The 19,613-nt window shown below is 34.0% G+C and overlaps 1 protein-coding gene across 2 annotated transcripts in view; it reads right to left on the reverse strand.

Annotated features, from left to right (window-relative positions):
- Positions 1-364: 364 nt before the first annotated feature.
- The window catches only part of LOC132110393 (forkhead box protein N2-like), a 34,735-nt gene continuing 15,486 nt past the window's right edge, over positions 365-19,613 (reverse strand). Inside the window, exons 2-6 of one of the 2 annotated variants that reach the window (XM_059516961.1) lie at positions 8,998-9,545; positions 4,405-4,529; positions 4,206-4,255; positions 3,032-3,100; positions 365-1,802 (exon numbers count right to left, since the gene is read on the reverse strand). In XM_059516961.1, coding sequence (XP_059372944.1) covers positions 1,357-1,802; positions 3,032-3,100; positions 4,206-4,255; positions 4,405-4,529; positions 8,998-9,531 — 1,224 coding nt within the window. In that variant the 5' untranslated portion in view covers positions 9,532-9,545 and the 3' untranslated portion in view covers positions 365-1,356. Of the gene's footprint in view, positions 1,803-3,031; positions 3,101-4,205; positions 4,256-4,404; positions 4,530-8,997; positions 9,587-19,613 lie in introns of those variants that run through there. The other variant, XM_059516960.1, reaches the window with a different exon arrangement.

Genomic DNA, 19,613 nt, shown 5'->3' on the forward strand with positions numbered 1-19,613 from the left:
CAAATAAGAAATAATATTCTTCATTAAAGCTATATTTTAGTACTGTTATAATAATAATTATTATTATTATTTATTAATATTATCATTTTATTATTATTATTTTTTTGCATTTTGCATTGTAACATTTTCATGACAACTAAGCATTTATATTAAAAATAACATTAAGGTGGAAATTATTGTATTGGTTTTTATAAAATTTCTTTGCATATTTAAAAATTTATGACAAGCATTTATTAAGAATGGTAACAATTGATGTGCTACCAAAAAAATAAAATAAAATGCAATTGCTATTTAAAAAAATTACAATAATGACAATTGTGACAAAATGGGAAAAAAATTCAACTATTAAACTAACTATTTTAGTACTGTTATTTATTATTATTATTATTTATTTGCATTTTTGCAAAAGTTAAAATACATTATGGTAGCAAATTTTGGGTTGGTTTTAAGACAATGTTTGCTGACTTTTAAAATGTAAAAAGGTTATTTTAGTTCACAAGTTTTATTTGCAGTTATTGTACGTTCCACCTCCAATTTGTAAAAACAGCTTGGATTATTTATTTTTTTTCATACTACAGTATTAATTGATATCACAGCAAGGTGACATCTGATGCGCTACCAAAAAAAAAATAATAATAATATCACAAAAAAATACCATATTACAGTATTTTTAATTAAGACAATTTTGAATTCTGAAGAAAATGTCCCAGGTTTAATTTGAATGCAAATCATATTTATTTTTCTTTTGATTCTGGAGTGAAGTGTGCCCTATTTTCAGGAGATTTTCCCTTATAAACATCACCAAACACCACTGATGGATCCCTAAAAAATGACAAAGTAATCCTTACATTCTTTCTGCATCTGCTCAAAACATATCCAGCGCCTCTGATGAAGAGAACGAACGCAACGCCAGCCGCCTGATGGCAATTATTGCATTTCTTTGTTCAGTACATGAAAGAAAAAAAAAGGCAGGGAATTCTTGACGTAATTCTCATATTTAAAGTGGATGACGAGAGGTTAGTGCTTCGAACAACACAGACATGCACTCGTTCTCTGTATAAATACCACAGAAGCACTTGGAAGAGTAGGACACTCACTTAAAGAGGAAGCATGCAAACGTTTAAGAGAAAAAAAAAACAGTTTCTCCCAATCCGAGAAATCCCGAAGCAGTTTCTCCGTAAGCTTCTCAGTATGGCTTCGTTCAACTCCGCGTATTGCCGTAGTTTGAGTCAGGGATGGGAATTCTCTCGTATAAAAAAACGAAAATAAAGAAAGGTTTCAATGATGTGAAAAAGGAGGAGGCACAGTCACTGATACACAGTCTAGGGGTTGAATTTGTCTCTCTCTAAAAACGATTCATTTCCGACGCTTTTCCGGCTTTTTACTCTTGGCCGTTCGCTTCGAGAGATCCAAGCCGGACCGGATCCCGGCCAGGTGCAAGAGAGACCCAGCCGCCTCCTTCAGCTCCTCGTCCAGCTCTGGTTTGGACTCGTGCCGGGCTCGTTTAACTGGAAGAGGGCACTTGACGGTGAGCGGGCGACGGATGGGGAGCGAGGGCAGACGTGGGTTCCTCTCTTCCTCCGAATCCTCGTCGCTGTGGAAGCCCTCGCTGCCGGCGCGCCGGTCCTGGCCCGAGTCACAGCCGGCCTCGTCCAGGGAGGACAGCGAGGACGAGGAGGATGAGGAAGAGCGAGACGAGCAGTGCTGGAAGGACGAGCTGCTGTAGTTGTGATCCTGCTTCGGGTCGCTGCTCACCAGGACCGAATCCGGGCGAGAGAGGTCAATGGGGCTGTCCGGGTCACCTGAGGAACAAACCACAACACAATCATAATGCAGTCCAAATGTTTCTGAAATACAGGCAAGAATGTTGCTTTTTCATGCACCGGTCAGTTTTGAGATTTTGGGCTATTTGGTTTTTCATTATGTGCTTTTTCAGACTCGTGGAAAGAAAACATCCAAAATACACTTTATCCCCATGTGTGTCTGTAGATTTCATTTATAATGCCTTTATCTTTCAAGGCTGTTTTCTCAAAATGAGTTCGTTCTCCACGGTTGCAATTACACCGAACTTCCTATGTATCTATATTGTTTTTATACAGAGCATATATCTCATTTGCCTGATTTTTATACATTTTATTCTTAAAAACATGGTGAAAATAAATTTTCTTACTGGTTGTTAGCAGTATTTTCTAATTCATAGAGTAATAAAGAGAAAACCAAAATCCAAAAACCATCAACTCTAATGTCAACCAGATAAAACAGGATTTTTTAACCAATGCTCATTAATTAATAATGCATATTTAATTAGATTATGCATCAGTTGCATATTTAAACATAACATTTCAGAAAACTGGTACTTAATTTATTTTTTGTAACTAATTTTGCATTGTTTTTTTGCATAAAATATTTTGCAATTATTCAAACAACCAACATATCAATATTATTATTAACATTATATATAATAAATAAGGAAGGAATAAAAACTGTACATGTAAGCGCTGCTGAATTGAAGATTTCTGAAAGTGATATAGAAATAAACACTTGCATGTTGTCTTCCCACTAGTCTGAAACAACACATTATGAAAAGTCAAACGGTCCAAAATCTCAAAATTGACCGGTGCATGAAAAACGATATTTTTGCATGCAGTGTATTTTTATTCTCTGGTTTTAAAGGTTTCGGGTGCATCTTCTTGACAGGTTTCAAGTTCAAGAGACGCTTCATCAAGTCCTTTCATCCACCCATCTTAATGAAGCACTCTTATGATGGTTTATTCTCCTACGGGTCATTAAGGCTCATTAGTGGTAGAGAATACTACAGTAACACACTTAACGAGGATAAAGACATGTGAAGGAAGTGCAATGCTGCACTAATTACCAGCCAGAGCTTTTAGTTATGCAGACATATTTGCAAATCCATCTCCATAAATAAGATGCAAACCTGCCTTTCTGCATGAACTTTCTAAGACAAACATTATAGGGGCACATGAGCTTAATAACAGAACGTTAGATGGATAGAATGATGTTCTCTTACATGGGTCACGGTGGTGTCCAGGGGCCGAGTTTAAGAGCATCATAGCAGTGGCGGCATCAATATCAGAGTCTGTAAAGGACATAGAGACACACAGTGGTCAGAGCATTTCTCTGTGTCTGTGTGTGTGTGTGTGTCTGTGGGGGGAAATCAAGGGACTGGAGATCCTCTGTTTCAATGCAACCCTTCAGAATGTTTGAATTATTCACTACCAACCAGTCAGAGAGAGTGAACACAACTGCTGCTCTACTCCAGATGACGGAGAAAGAGAAAGAAAATGCTTGATAACAGTCCAGACTACAAGCTAAAAATCACAGGGTTCTCACACTGAGTGAGCAATGAATTGCATTTATTTTGAAAGGTGATAGATGGGATCTAACTTCTAATAAATCAAAAAAAAAAAAAAAAAAAAAAAAAAATTAATAAAATACATTTAAAATTTAAAATAAATATAAAAAAAATTATTTAAAATTTTAATAAAACTAAATAAAAAATAAAATAAAAACACAAATATACAAAAACAAATTCTGTGCCTCAATATTCAAACATCCATCCGAAATAATATGAGAGATTAAAATAAGTGTCCATAAGAAAAGTATGTTGAAAATAGTATGCCAGAAGTATGCCCTACTATTTCAGATAGATGTCTGAAGCGTGGATCCGTGCACAATCTAATTCCTACTATTGCCCACAATCCATTGCGCTTTGACAAATCACGAATTTCAGAACTACAAAAATATGAATAAAAAGCGTTAAAAACTACAAACATGGCAGATGTGTGCGACCGCCGGTTAAGGGGTTTGAGTTACTTAAAATCAACATTTAATATAGTAAAAATATAGATTCAATGTTATATTTCATTTTAGAGGATGTGATAAGATGACTGGCAGGCCAGTTTACTGCGACGGTGTGTGCAAGACTATGCAACAGAGCAGTCCGTTAAAAATGCAATCGTATGAAGTTTGTCTCAAAACTTGCCTACTCTTCTACAACACACTCAAAAGTGTGTACTCTTTCTTCACCAAAAGAGAGCATACTTTAAGGGATGCAGCATAAATCGCTTTTTAATGCATACTGGAGCATGCATGCTTTTATTTGTTCTTTAACTCACAAGATTTCAAATCGCCCCTTGTTTCGACAGAGACATGTTTAACTGAGAAAAACAGAGATGGCTCACCTTTTAGAGCGCAGCCCTGGAGGAAGAGGTGACGTGCTGGTGAGAAGGCACTGTCAGACAGTAAAACAGAAAGCAGGACACTTAGAATGACTTTAGAGACAAACGACTGAGATGTGTGGAACAGGGCTGGTTTGCATGCATCAAACATTAGCTAATGCATCTCTATTAGTTTGTACTATAGTAAATGTGCGCGTGTTACCTGGGAGGGGATGCAGGGGGCGTACAGAAGGAGTGGGCTGTGGGAAAGTGCTGTTTCTTCAGGGCTTGGATCAGATTGGGTCTGTATTCGGGATCCACACACCACAGAGAGCCTTTTCCATTAACCTAGGAGAAACACATGAAAACGTACAGTCAGATGAGCAAGTAAGGACTGAAGAACACTTCAGCATATCTAAAGTAAACACTCATTTAGCAGATTTGACATGACTAAAAGAGCACTTAGTAGGACCATGTGGACTGAAACTACAAGATCTGCTGCTCAGGCTCTCAAAGTCATGGGTTTAACATTAAAAACGCTTTCGAGGTTACCAAGGTTGTGGCATTAAATAAAATCATCAGAACTGTATTCTGCTTAAAAACCAAATGAACTCCAGCTGGTTACTTTATGTTCATCAGATGTTCTTCTGCTAATATAATTCACAAACATTATCCTGCTGTTCTGAGAGCTTTCTTTCTAGTCTATTAAAGTCTATATATCTAGCGAAATAATAATATAATGTGATAACAGTAAATAATACTCATAAAAGATCAGAAGTATCCTGCAGTTTGAGGGCTTAATTTATTTTGACTATTTTTGGACTATTATCGTGCATATTCATATCCAAAACCAGCAAAAATAAATAAATAAATATAATGCATAATATACGTTGTATTACTTTATAATACAGAAATACTATTAATAATAATAATAAACAATATACATTAAAATAAAATAAAATGCAACTGAGGTAGTATTAGTTGCATTTATTCAGATTAAAACTAACATCATTAAAGCATAAAAAAAGTGCATAAAATATATGTATTATTTTTGTTATAATAAATACATTAATAAATTAATAAACCATAAAAAATTATATTAATAGTAAATAATATGCATACAAAATAAAATAAAATCCAACTAGTAGTTGGTAGTATTAGGTGCATTTATTCAGATCAGAACTGAAAAATCATTGCATTGCAGTATTTATTCATTTATTGAAAATGACTGTCCTATTACAGTAAGGAGAATCTGGTTAATTTACGTTGTCAGATGTTCAGAAAATGAAAGGTGTGCAAAAAGCACAATTTTTATGTAGTGGCTGATTTCACTCCAAAGACAAAGAAAATGAGAAACCCGGTGGACATTTACCAGCAGCCTGGTGAGAGCATCTCGCTGCTCAAAGTGTCTTCATCTAAGCATGTGATTGGCAATACAGGTCCTGCTGGGAGTTTACAAGCAGCAGATAAACATCAGAACAAGCCGCTGTAAACGGCATAAAGAGTGTTTATGACCAGATCTGATCCATGAGATCTCATACTGTATTAGTTCATTATTATTGCACTCAATGGATGGATTTAGCTGCGAATCAAGAGAGTTAAAGACAGAATAACCCAGAAGCTTTAACATCTCTGAGAAAAGATGATGGTAAAGATCTTCCATTTGCCAAACAGCGAAACAATACATAAAGACAGACCAAGTTTAGATCAGATTTATACCTTAAAATCAAAAGAAGAAGAAAAACATAATATAAACTATATTTCGAATTAACATAAAAAAAGCTTACTTTTCAGACTAGTTAAAGATTTATTTTTGCAGTTAATGACAACAATTGAATACACTTCTAGAATTGTCATTATTCTAAAACCTAAAAATCTCATTAATCACAAAGAATCACATTATAAATAAATAAAAGAATATATAGTAATATATTTAATTATTAAAATAAATAATATAATGAGGTAACATCATAAAATATAATATAATAATAAAAATATAATAATATTAAAATAATTTTCATAAAAATAAAATGCATTTGTTAAATTACATTAATTTATTCAGATTTTAACTGTATTTGTTTAACAGAAAATTAACTAAACCAGAAAAATGTTTACATAAGTATTTTATTAAATTAATAATAATAATAATAATAATAATAACTAAATAAATTGTGATCATATTTGTTCTTATTAAATCATATTACCACAAAATCTTACATAAAAATAAACTATGTATAATAATAATACATTTGATATATAACATTTATAATATTACATACTAAAAATATTATCTAATAATAAACAAGAGGTATATCAAATGCATTGGTATTTTTCATAACATTAATTTATTCACATTTTAACTCAAATCATTGCATTGCAGTTTTTTTCAAGCTTTTTTATTATTATTTTTTTTTTAACAGAAAATTTCTAAACTATCTTAATGCTCACGAAAAACATAAAAAAAAATGTTTTGTGCAAAATATAATGTATATAAATATATAGAGAGAGAGATACAGAAACAGAGGAATAGGTAGGAGGAGGAGGAGGCCTATAACCTTGACTCAGATTACCAGCCTGCTCATAAACAGGAAGGAGGAAACGTTGCGTTGGCAACTGAAACCAGGCAGTGTCATGTGAAAGCAGCTCTGTGTGTGTCTGTGTCTGTGTCTGATGGATGGGCTCTCGCTGACCTCACAGCTCCACAGAAGATCATTTCACTGCCATGAGTAAACAACGTCACAGGAAACGAGACTCTAACCGTTCAGTCAGACACAGAAAAAGAATCATCTGTGGCATAATGGTTAGTGCACATGCTCATAGACATACTTTTTTGCATTAATAAGAAAAAGTCCAAAATTAAATGTTCTAGATAACATTTTAACTTTTCTTTTGCTTTGGCACAAAGACAAAAAATGTCTATTATTTTCTCAATACTGTAATTATTTTTTAAGTTTCTGTAAAAAAAAAAAATGGTTTACAATCTGAATAAATGAAGGTTCATTAAAGTTAAAAGTTTATTTATTTATTGTTGATTTGCAGTAATGAGGATGAAAAAGCACTACGGAGAATTAAATAATTGTATGAATTCATAAAATGTTCTAGATAATATTTTAATCATGTATTTTAGTTTTAAATTTAGCACACTGTCATTTTTCGCACTATTTGTGTTTTTTCTTTTTTCATTTTTAATTTTGGTTAATATTTAAAAAAAAAAACAGTTTTTTTGCTTTTTATTTCTATTTAAATGTACTTCTTTTAGTTTTAGTCATTTTAACTACAACATAAAATAAACCAAACATTGCATTGGCATGAGCCGAAAATTTGTTTTTGTTTTTATATTTTAAATTTAATTTGAGTTTTATCTTTTTTTTTTTTTTAGCATTAGCACAAAGACGAAATATTAATCTAATTAGCAAAAATGTCTATATTATTTTCTCATCACTGTAATTATTAAAGTTTCGGTAAAACAAAACACTGCAACAATGTTTCTTTTACAATCTGAATTAATTAAGGTTCATTAAAGTTAAAAGTTTATTGATGTTTTGCAGTAATGAGGATGAAAAAGCACTACAAAGAATTAAATAATTGTATGAATTAATAAAATGTTGTAGATTATATTTTAATCATGGATTTTTGTTCTAAGCAAAATTTAGCACACTGGCAAATATATGCCACCTTTCATAAAAACAAATTTTTATAATATTAAAGTATTTTTCCCCCTCATAGTATAAATGTGTCCATACGTTTTTATTTTAGTAAATGTTTTTTTTTTTTTTGTTTTTTTAAGCAATGGAACCATCATATTTTGGGGTCCTTGACACTGAAAATGTTAAAAACTTCGCATCAACTAAACAGCACAGAAAGGACAGTGAAGAGAAGATATCCTGCAGTATTTGAGACATGTAAATACAAACACATTCAGAAATATTACACTTCCCGAAATGTTTTTCAGGCCACTGTAGATAAGAGCCTCTATAAGAGCCTGCTGTCTTTCCAGGAAGTAGAATTGTTGTCCTCCAGCAGTGTGTGTGTGTGTGTGTGTGTGTGTGTGTGTGTGTGTGTGTGTGTGTGTGTGTGTGTGTGTGTGTGTGTTGATATAAGCTGCTATGGGAGTGTGTTTGCTCTCAGGGAGGAGCTCTTTATCCTCACCAGAACCCCACCATCACATTTCCGCTCGCCACAAACACGGCTGAGACTACAGACCAGGGTTATTTTAGTATCAGTAATATACTCTTATAGTTTTCATTTATATTTTGAATCAGATTTGTTAAATATTTTTCCCTTTTAGTTAAAGTTTTAATAATTTTGTGCACCGCATACACATCCTGTATACACACTGCAAACGGAGTATACGTGTGAACCTGTTTAATGTATAACAAATCTATTTCAACACCTGAGGCACCGCTACAATGAGCTCTATGAACAATGCTATGAACAATCTGCTTTTTAAAATATATATTTTTACTACTTCAGCAACTAACTGAAAAAAAGTTTTTATCTGTATATTTTTCCATTTCATTTTGCTGTGGTCATTCTTATTAATATTTGTTGTTTTTAACCTTTATATTATTTTTATTTCAGTTTAAGTACTTCAACATGACCCAGACAAAAACTAGAAACGTTGAAGTTATGCATTTTAAATTATTTCATATATTGTATTACTATCATTTCATTTAAAGTTTACTGTATTGCAAGTAATGGTTTAAAGCTTTAGCTAAAAGATAATATCCCTGCTGTGAAAGAAACAAAGCCATATTGGTTTGAGGGAACTACACCTTGAAAGTATCAGTTAAAGGACTAACTTTGCATTGCTCACCTTCCCAAGGCCCCTCTCCACTTTACGGAAACACTTGTTGAGGGACAGATTGTGGCGCACTGAGTTCTTCCAGCCAGTGGGGGCGCTAGAGAAATACGGGAAGTGCTCCAGGATCCATCCATAGATGTCCTTCACCGGCAGAGACTTGCTGGGCGACTGTTCGATGGCCATGTATATGAGCAGGGAGAAGGAGAACGGTGGCTTGGACTTGACGGACTCACCGGCGTGATCCGCGGCCGAGGAGATGACGGAGGAGCTGTGGTTGCCCTCGATGTCGAAGAGCGGGCTGGGGCTGGACTGGGCTTCGGGGACGCCCAGGGTGAAGTTCTGGAGCAGGTTCTCGTGGAGCCAGTTGAGGTTGGTGAGCTCTTCGTCTCCGGAGCTGGAGCTGTGGTCCAGGCTGGTGGCCAGAGGGCTGGCGGCGCACTCGTCCTCGGACAGCGTCTCACAAACCCCACGCAGACCCGTCCGATCCCCCAGAACGCCTGGGGATTCTGCTTTCTTATCCGGCGACATCCCGATGATTGGACCCATTAAATCAAGGAAGTCTGTCGGAGAACGAAACAGGAAAAAATAATTAAAATGTTGTACAAAAACATAATCTGGTAGCAATCATTTGGACCTAATAAGAGAATGCAACGTAACTGTGAGAAAAGGTAAAGCTAAGACTCAAACTCTTTGTCAGAATACTTGAAATGCAAACATAAAATGATGATTATGAAGATTAATCTGTTGATAATAATTCTGAGTGGAATCCAAAACAAATATTGTTGCATGCATGTAACTATTACAATAATAATCATAGATTATATTTATAAATTAAATTAATTCAAATAAATTTTTTACAAAAAAAAAAAAAAGATACAAAGTATCTAACCATAACTGTGTTGACAATTAAAATAAATAAATAAATAAATGAAACAAAAAAATATATACAGTATATATTAAAACATTATATAGACCCATTTTTAATCTTAATGTTTTTATTTTATTTCAATGTGATTTATTAGTTGATACTGAGTTTTTAATTCTGCATGCTCATTTCCTATTATTTGCCAACAACCACAATAAGACTGGTAATTTATTAACGGTTAAATGCCTACTTAAATGAAGAAATTAACACAATTAAATGCAATTTTTAGCAGATCTCAAAAATAAATATCCATCCTACAAATTGTCTAATGTATCGTTATGTCTAAATTCACTTACATTTTTTAAAACATAATTTTTTTTTTTTTGTGCATTTTACCTAATAATAATAATAATAATAACTAATATTAATAATATGTTACAATGGAATATTTTTATTTATCCTATATTATCTTTTACATTAAATGAATAATGATATTTACATTCGTAAAAAAATATATAAACAAAAAATAAAATTTAAATATTGGCCATGTCATGAAAATAATTATCTGCCTCTCATCATCAGCAGAATTTTAAGATCAGTGCAGATCTAACTCATAGCAAACAGTGATAAATCATTTACAATCAAAAACCGCAAAGAAGATTCTGTAGACAATCATCTTAAAATTTTCCAAAACTAATAACATAACTGTGAAAATTGGTGAACTGGTTCTCATTGTCTCTACTCTGATTAAATTCACAACACTGATCAAACTCATGCCAGACTTTATTAATTGGTCAATTCAAACTTTTTCCCTTTTTACAACCATTCTTCAAGAGCACAAGTTTTGTATTAAAGTTTTCCCTAAATATTCTTCTCTAATCTCCCTCATTCCCATCCGATGATCTCTCTCTCTCTCTCTCAATCAGCCGGTGTTTCTCGCTCTCGTCTGCTGGTATTTCTCGCAGTCACTCAGCGAGGGCAGCTGAAGGAGCAGCTCTTGTGTCTGAGGGTTGTTCAGGTTTCTCGAGAGCGTCTGAAATGACCCGGCCTCGTCCTCATCACCGCCCACCTCCTCACGCAGCTGATAGTTAGCCATCGACGGCCACCGGCTGAGGAGCTAACAGACTGCTTAAAGCCAAAGGAGAAGGAAAAACCGTTCTCCGCTCATCCCTTATCACGGAACGAGAAGAGACAGTGCTGCTTAGGCAACCTATTCGCCTATAAAGGGCCGAGCAGAAAAACATCGCTAACAGTTATTTGCATTTGTTTTGAACCGTTCAGTGGGAATTTTACTGAAAGCATGGTGAAATCAATTTTAATCTGGTTTAGTCAATATGGATTCATGTTTCATGGTATCATAAGAGTATCAGCCATTATTGTGCACAAACAAAACTAAAACTGATTAAAAAAAAAAAAAAAAGTTTTTTAATTAAAATTTAAAAAATAAAACAGAAAAAAACAAAGAAATATAAAACTCAACTAAAACTGATGAACTATATGTGTGTGTGTGTATATATATATATATATATATTCTGTAATGGCATTATATGGATTTATGTTTCATGGTATAGTTTTAAAGTATCATCCATAACTGTGCACAAACAATTAAATAATAATATTAATAATAATAATAAAAAAAAATAATAATAAAATTAAAAGAATGAAATAAAAAAAGAAAAAAAATATATAAAAAAATATATATATTAAAATATATTAATATATATATTAAAATATATTAATATATATATATATATATATATATATATATATTTAAAATAAAAACGATTTTTTTTTATAAACTTTAAATATTGAACAAATACAAATAAATAATTTTTTTATCATTCATAATTATGCGGCAACAATTAATACAAAAAACAATATATGTAAAAAAAAAAAAAACTAAAAACAAATAAACAAAAAAAACAATTATAATTATAATTATAAATATAAAGAAAAAATGTAACAGGATGACATGTATTTATTAGGGATGCACCGAATATTCGGCCACCGAAGATTTTCGGCCGAAAATGGCCCAAAAGAGCATTTTCGGTTTTTGGCCGAAAGACTTTTATCACCGAAACAACACGGCCGAAATGTTGTGATGATGACGCAAACAGAAACCGCGACCTGAACGTGCACCTGCATAGCGCAGACCACGAGCTCCCCGCGACATTCACTTCACACCAGTGAGAACATTCTCTCTCTTCTTATTCCTTTATTCGCAGCACTAAAGCGTCTCCTAACAAAGAGATTGAGACGGACCACGAAGTGAGAACAAAGAAAGGTACAGTCTTATAGAGTCTGTTAGCACACGTCTCACTGAGATCTTTTCGGATCCTCTGCACTTCATCGCGAATGTGCTTGATCCGCGTTATAAAGATCATTACTTGGATGCGGAAATAAGGCAGCGCGCACGAGAAATGATACAGGCCGCGCTGGATGCGGAGAACCCGCGTGGAGACGGAGAAGCGCCAAGCGCAGGAGACAGATCAGAGCGCGGAAAAAAGACTCGTCTCTTGGCATTCACCCTCGTTGTCTGATATTTTCAGTGAAATTCTGCAAGAAAGTGCCTCAAATAATAATACATTGGCTATTGTTCTAGTTCTTAGGCTACTATATATGTGACATTTTATTTACAGTAGCCTATATATATATATATATATATATATACACACACACACACATATATATATATATATACATATACATACATAATATCAGATTGTAGCCATATTTCTGCTAGATTTTCTGCTAGATTTCTGCTTTAATTTGATAAAACAAATTATTTATGCCCTGCCCCTATTTAAATACACTCTCTCAAATATTTCTCAAATGTCAGGCAGATGACAAGCTCAACTGCTCAACAGCTAGATGGTTATCTGTCTGAAGTCCCCATCCCCAGAAGTGATAACAGTCTTGCCTACTGGAGAAGTAATGCACTTTCTAGTCCTACAGAGAACAATTTCAAATGCACTTGACCTAAATGCACTTTGTTTTTATGAGAGAACAGTTCATTTTAAAACCTTTCTGCAGGCCAGTAGGCCTGTACATTATTATTTAATATTCACATGAGTGGGATACATTTTTAGTTTGAATTTTATTTTATACTGTGCATTGTTGCAATGTGCTTAATAAATCTTGCATAATTTGTAATTATGTATTTTTATGTTTTTTATAATTTATGTAATTGTAATTATCTTTGAAACTTTAATATTAATTTATGCAATTGCAATGTCTTAATTTTAGTAAAGTTAGTACATGGTCATAGCAATAAATGCAATGGAATAATTGGCATAATTTCTTTCGGTGTTTCGGTTTCGGTTTTCGGCCTTGGTTTTCTCTTTTTCGGTTTTCGGTTTCGGCCAAGAATTTTCATTTCGGTGCATCACTAGTATTTATGTTTCATGCTATTGTTTTAGAGTATCATCCTCAATTGTGCACAAAAAATAAATAAAAAAGCATACATACACACACACACACACACACACACACGTATATATATATATATATATATATATATAACTACAATATATAGCAATAATAACAATAAAATATATTAATAATGAAAAAAAACCTGGGTTGGATTGCATTTGTGTGGATGTTTTTGCTGTAATGGCATCATATGGATTCACGTTTCATGATATTGTTTCAAACATCATCCATAATTGTGCGCCGACAGCTGGCACACTGTTAAGCCAAACGGCACAAATAAATGTATGTAAAAGAGACAGATGAAGCCCAGCCGTGGCATTACAGCAGAAAGCAGGTCAATGGCGTCGAGCGATAGGCAAATCCCAGCCGTCTAGCCGCCCTAATGTCACCATGACAACAGCGTTGTCAGTTCAATTAGGAGCGTTGGATTAGACAGAGGATTGAACACGAGCAGGGAAAGTCCATCCAGTGAAGCTATCAACTGGCATCACGCTCGCACTCATCATACGCAGATCCAGTGGGTGAGAGAGGTTTGACCAGTGTTTTTAATGCTGGTGTGGTGTGGGTCATGAATTAAACAGCATCTTCAGAAGTTAGGTTCGTTTCGGTTGCTTGGAAAAGATTTTGCACTTCAATAAAAAGCAGTTACAGTGCATTTCATTCATTTGCAATGCATAACTGTCATGCAACTAGTACTATCTTTGCAGTATCTTACTATATGCATGATTTTCTGTATGCATGAAATACCTGGATGACCTACCTTCCTATTCACAGAGGGTATTGTGGGAAAACTACAAGAGCCCGACCGATATATCGGCCAGCCGATACTATCGGCCTATATGAGCTAATTGCATTTAAATCGGCATCGGCGTTTATAACGGCCGATGAAACATGGGAAACAGAGTCTCATGCTTCACTCATGTTATGAGTGTTGCATAGTTTGCCCACCAGAGGGAGCTCTGCAACTCCCCAGTTGACAACAGCGCCAGAAATCCACTACAGAAGAAAGCTATCAGCCAAGCCACAGGAGGTGCACTCTTTTGACGGTGAATCTGTCGTTCGTCATGTGAAATGATTGTAGATTTAGTTCATACACTGTATATAAAAACAGTGTGGTAGTTCTAGCTAACGGTCCTATCATTATCACTTCTAAATATTCTGTAACATCACTTGCAGCCGCTAATGCATTGCTATATTAGATTAGCAACAAAGCTAATACCATGTTTATCAGTGGAAGAGCACGAACGTTAATAAGAGGTCAAACTATAACGTTAGCGTTTAACTTATTCTAAATATATCTGCAGATAATATATCTAAATATATCTGCACATAATGGCCGCGTAACTGTGGCAGGGGGGCGCGTGTAGTCAATGACTAGAAGTTATGTACAGCGTGCCTCGAAAAAACAACAACTGTTACGTTACTCTAACCCTGATGACATGAGTAATGATACATGGTGATATTATTAATACACATGCTTATTCTTTCTCTGTCTCTCTTTCTGCCTACAGATGGCTGAAAAAGGTGAATGCTGTAGCAGCAAAGTGTGGGACTACTTCTGCAAATACTTTAACTTTAGTATTATAATTTATTTACAGTACACACACAGACTGTTAAAACCAGCTTCAACTGGAAGAAAGTAAAAGTGTTAAATGTTTAAAACCAGACTGTTTTTTGATCATTAAAAAAATATATACTTTTGATGTGCAATTGTTTATTCATTGAGACTGTAATCTAAGGCTTTTTTTTAAACATAATCCCTTCTGCAAAATGGTTTATACAGCCCACATACATAGAACAGGCAGAAATTTTGCTATTGAATGTTGTGTAAGTGCAGTTTATAGGAAATGGGTCTAATATCCAGATTATTTTTAAAATCAAAATATCGGCTTATAAATCGGCTCTTTTCGAGTTAATATCGGCATCGGCCCCAAAAAATTCATATCGGTCGGGCTCTAAAAACTACCCTTGGGGAAAAAAAAGTATGGTATTTCCTTTTTCTTAACCACTAACTCAGACCAAAACAAGAACTTGGGACGAGGAACATCAGGTCCAGAATAGACAAACATGACAAGGAACTAACAGCACTCTGATGCTCTGAAGGGGCAGCATTTCAACCCTGGATCAATAAGAGGACATGGTACCAAGAAGGAAAACACAGAGAGGAAACTGTAAAAGAGCTAACGGAGAATGAGTGAGCAAATGAAAGGCTGAGAGAAGTGCCATGGAAACAGTAAAATTAATAAATAAGTCATAAGCAGTGAATGATGAATCACAACTCTCCGGAAAGTGTAGTTATCAGACATGTCAGGCAGCAAAAGAGCTGCCCAAATGCATTAAAGCAAAGCTTCTCCCCAAAGCCCAAAACACAAACACAGAGATCCTCTTTTAAAAGGTTTCTGAAAGAAAGAGCCACGGCACATGAGCTAAGGCTACTACATGCTCACTACACAAAACGATTATAACAATAATGGTGTTTAAATAAAACAATTAAATGAAAACCACAAAATAAAAATCAATAATTCAAAAAATGTTTAATTAATATAAATATTAAAATATTATAAATAAATAAAATACTAAAAAAAGAGATACACACAAAATGAAATAACCAAAACAAAAGTAACAGCATTTAAAAAAAAAACAATAAAAATTATATTCATAAAAAATAAAAAAGTGAAATAGAAAACAATAAAATAAACAAAATATAAAATAAAATACTATACAAATAATATAATAAATAAATAGATTAAAATTACTAAAGCAAATAAATAATTTTTTTTTGAATATTTATATATAATCAATAAAAAAATGAAATGACCAAAAAAAATGTTAGCATGCGCATATATGTATATATATACACACACACATATATAGAAAGTAAATAAAAAATACAAAAGTAAAATAAAATAAATAAATCAAATATGAAATCATCATTAATTTATCATTAATGATAAATAAAATTACGTAAATATAAAAAAAGAATATAAATACTATAACAAAATAGAAAATGAAACTAGAATACTTATTAAAATAAAATAAAAATGTTTAAAAATAATGCAGATTAGTTTCAAGACATGGTGCGGCACGTTCACTTTTGACATGCAGAAAGTTAAGCTTAACTGTGTGGTTTACTGAACATGTTGTCTTTACTGTGTCATAATTGTTTAAGTGCCCTTAACTGGCCAGTATCATTACCATAAACACAAGGCTGCTCCTGTTAACCCATTAACTTCACCCAGGCTCCTCTCTATAGCCTCCGGGTACTTTATTAACCCCTATTACCAACACAAACTCTGACCTAAACCGAGTGGAGCAGCCCTAATAATTCCCAGGTGCTGATGGGAAGTCCCATAAAAGCACAGCACAATTCCTCTACAATTTGAGACGGCCACTACATTTGAGCGCCGCTGTCGAGCAACAAGGGGAAGTGGTTTTTATGTGATTAGCTCATAGTCGATTATCATTGCTGTTGTGATTATCATAATTACCAGTGTTCTTATCAAACAGCATCAAAGCGGCGGCTGGTAATGGCACACTTGTGAGGGCAAGAGAGCGAGCGCTAATGAGGGACGGTTGTGACACCGGGGTCTGATCACAGAGATCACTCAAGCTCATCTGCAAGTTAAAACTCCCAGTCAATGCCAAGCCTTTCATTCATGAGAGCGGCGGGCAGGTGCCAGCGACGCTTTCCTTTCCATCTCTTTCATCCTTAAAGTGACAGACTTGTTTCTGCATTTTTCAAACTTCCAAAGCAAAATTTATTTTTAATTTTTTCACATTATATGTATCTATATATCTATCTATCTGTGTGTGTGTGTGTGTGTGTGTGAGAGAGAGAGAGAAAGAGATTAGGGCTCAAAGAAATCCAGATTCCATGTTCGTATTTTTGTTTTTCTAGATTTTGCTTTAGTGGTTGAATTAAATTGTAATAATCAAAAAGCATGTCTAATCAACTGAATTCATAAAACTTTAATAATGTATAACCTTTTTTTTTTTTTTTTTTACAATAATAGGACTATATGAAATGTTTTATAATTTTTGAAATTATGATTTAATATCAATTTATTATAAAAAAAAAAATGGTGGTAATAAAATCAAGGCATTAACCATTAAAAAAAAATATATATATATTTTTTTTAAATGTAACATTCTGAAATTGTATTTTGGTAAACAAATCGCTGCACATGTTTACTGTTAAAATTAAAGCATGGAAGAAAAATTGTGACATTACCAAAAATATCATGATTATAATTTATTATTAAATTTATGTAAAAAAGATAATTATTTAATAAATTATTTTGTATTATTTTAACAACCGTAATTATTATTTTATTAATATGAATAATATGAATTACTATTATTATCAGATTAATTACATTCTACTGTATGATAGTAATATATTTCTGTCATAATTTTCTCAAGAGAAACTAAACTTTTATATTGGTGGGTTGCAGTAAAGACCTTTGAGTTTCTGAGTGATTCTGCGATAGTTTTATCAAAACAAAATGATGAAGAGCTGCTATATCCAAAAGTTTTTATCAGAAACTATATTGTGTTAAAAAGAAAAAAAAACAGCATGACTTTGTTCTCTGAGCCTTTGTACGTTTCCAACATTCATGGCTTTTTTTCTATTTTTCTCTATGTATGTGACTACATTAAAATATTCTGATTGTGAATCTAATGAAAATGCTTCCTAGCTCCTTAACAGATATTTCCTTTCATCCTGAAGATTAAAGACATCTTTTGCAATATTTAAAGGCAAAAAAAAATCCAGTTTTCTCTAAAATCCCGAAGCATGAGAACAGATTTTACAAAATCAGAGGAAAACTGAAAGCCTGCTTCATAATTCATGGACGTTCAGCCTTTAAAGTCCTCTCTACCCTCATAATAGCTCATATATCCTGGGTAAACTACATTATGTAATTATTTATTAATTATAGATAACTTGCAATTACATAATCAAAAAGGTTGCAGGTGTAGATAACCCTGTGTTTCTTCCACCGAAAACCATTTCTGAACCATCCAGCTGGCTTTTCCCACGATCAAACGAAGGCACGTTGCCAACCTGCGACCGCAGTAAAGGGTGCGCAAAAGGAAACCAATGACCTAAAAAGCCACCAGAAGAGGGACGTTTTATCCCTCGACATCAGCTTTTGCCCTGTAGGATGGAGCATCTAATGGACAGAGATCAATACGTCCTCGAAATATTGAGCCCAGCATTACCAGATATCACTGTGTTTCAGTACTGAGCCCTGAAATAAACTGAAAGGGCAAAACAAGAGCTAATATCAACATATTGCAATGGGAAAAGCGAAGGAGAAAGGCTGTGTAAACACACTGACATGCAGAAAGCAGCGCTGTAAAAGCACCGTTGTGCCCTGGAGGGTGTCACCCCACCCTTTATCAGGCGTTTCGACGTGTTAAACTGTGTCTTGATCACGCCCAAACCTCTCGGCTCATTCACTGTTGCCAGTTGACCTGACGAAGCAAAGACATCGCACCTCTATGTCAAATACACATAGGTGTGTCTTAAAGCACTGTGCAAACACTACGTGGCTTTCAATAAGCTGACGGTCACAAAGACAAAGGCTGACGAAGATGTGACGGAAGTTAGTTGTCAACAAGAATATTGTTGAACATGTGAATGCATTTAAAGGAATAGTTCACCCAAAATGAACATATGCTGAAAATGTGCTCACCCTCAGGCTATCCAAGTTTGTTTCTTCATCCGAATTGGAGAAATGTAGCATTGTATCACTTGCTCAGAAATGGATGCTCTGCAGTGAATGGGTGCCGTCAGAATGAGAGTCCAAACAGTTGATAAAAACAAATCCACAAGTAATCCACAGCACTCCAGTCCATCAGTTAATGACTTGTGAAAAGCTGTGTGTTGGTAAGGAACAAATCCATCATTAAAGCATTTTAACTTTAAATCATTGATTCTGGCCAAAATACTATAGTCTATAATAATCCATAATAACACTTCCTCCAGTGAAAAAAGTCTATTCCCTGTTGTCCTCTAACATCACAATCGACCAACATATTTGTTTAGAGCCGTTTTGGCTTGTAAACGGTGCTTGATCTGTCCTGATTCAGACAAGAAGACTTTTATCACTGGAGAAAGCAATATTATGGATAAAGGACTCATATTTTAACTTTGGTTTGAAGTTATAACGCCTTAATGATGGATTTGTTTCTTTCCAACATGCAGCTTTTCTCTTTATAATATGTTAACTGGTGGACTGGAGATGTGTGGATTACTTGTTGATTGTTTTTATCAGCTGTTTGCACTCTTATTCTGACGGCACCCATTCACTGCAGAGCATCCATT

The sequence above is a fragment of the Carassius carassius genome, chromosome 30 (assembly GCF_963082965.1).
Source record: "Carassius carassius chromosome 30, fCarCar2.1, whole genome shotgun sequence".
In the NCBI taxonomy this organism is placed as follows: Eukaryota; Metazoa; Chordata; class Actinopteri; order Cypriniformes; family Cyprinidae; genus Carassius; species Carassius carassius.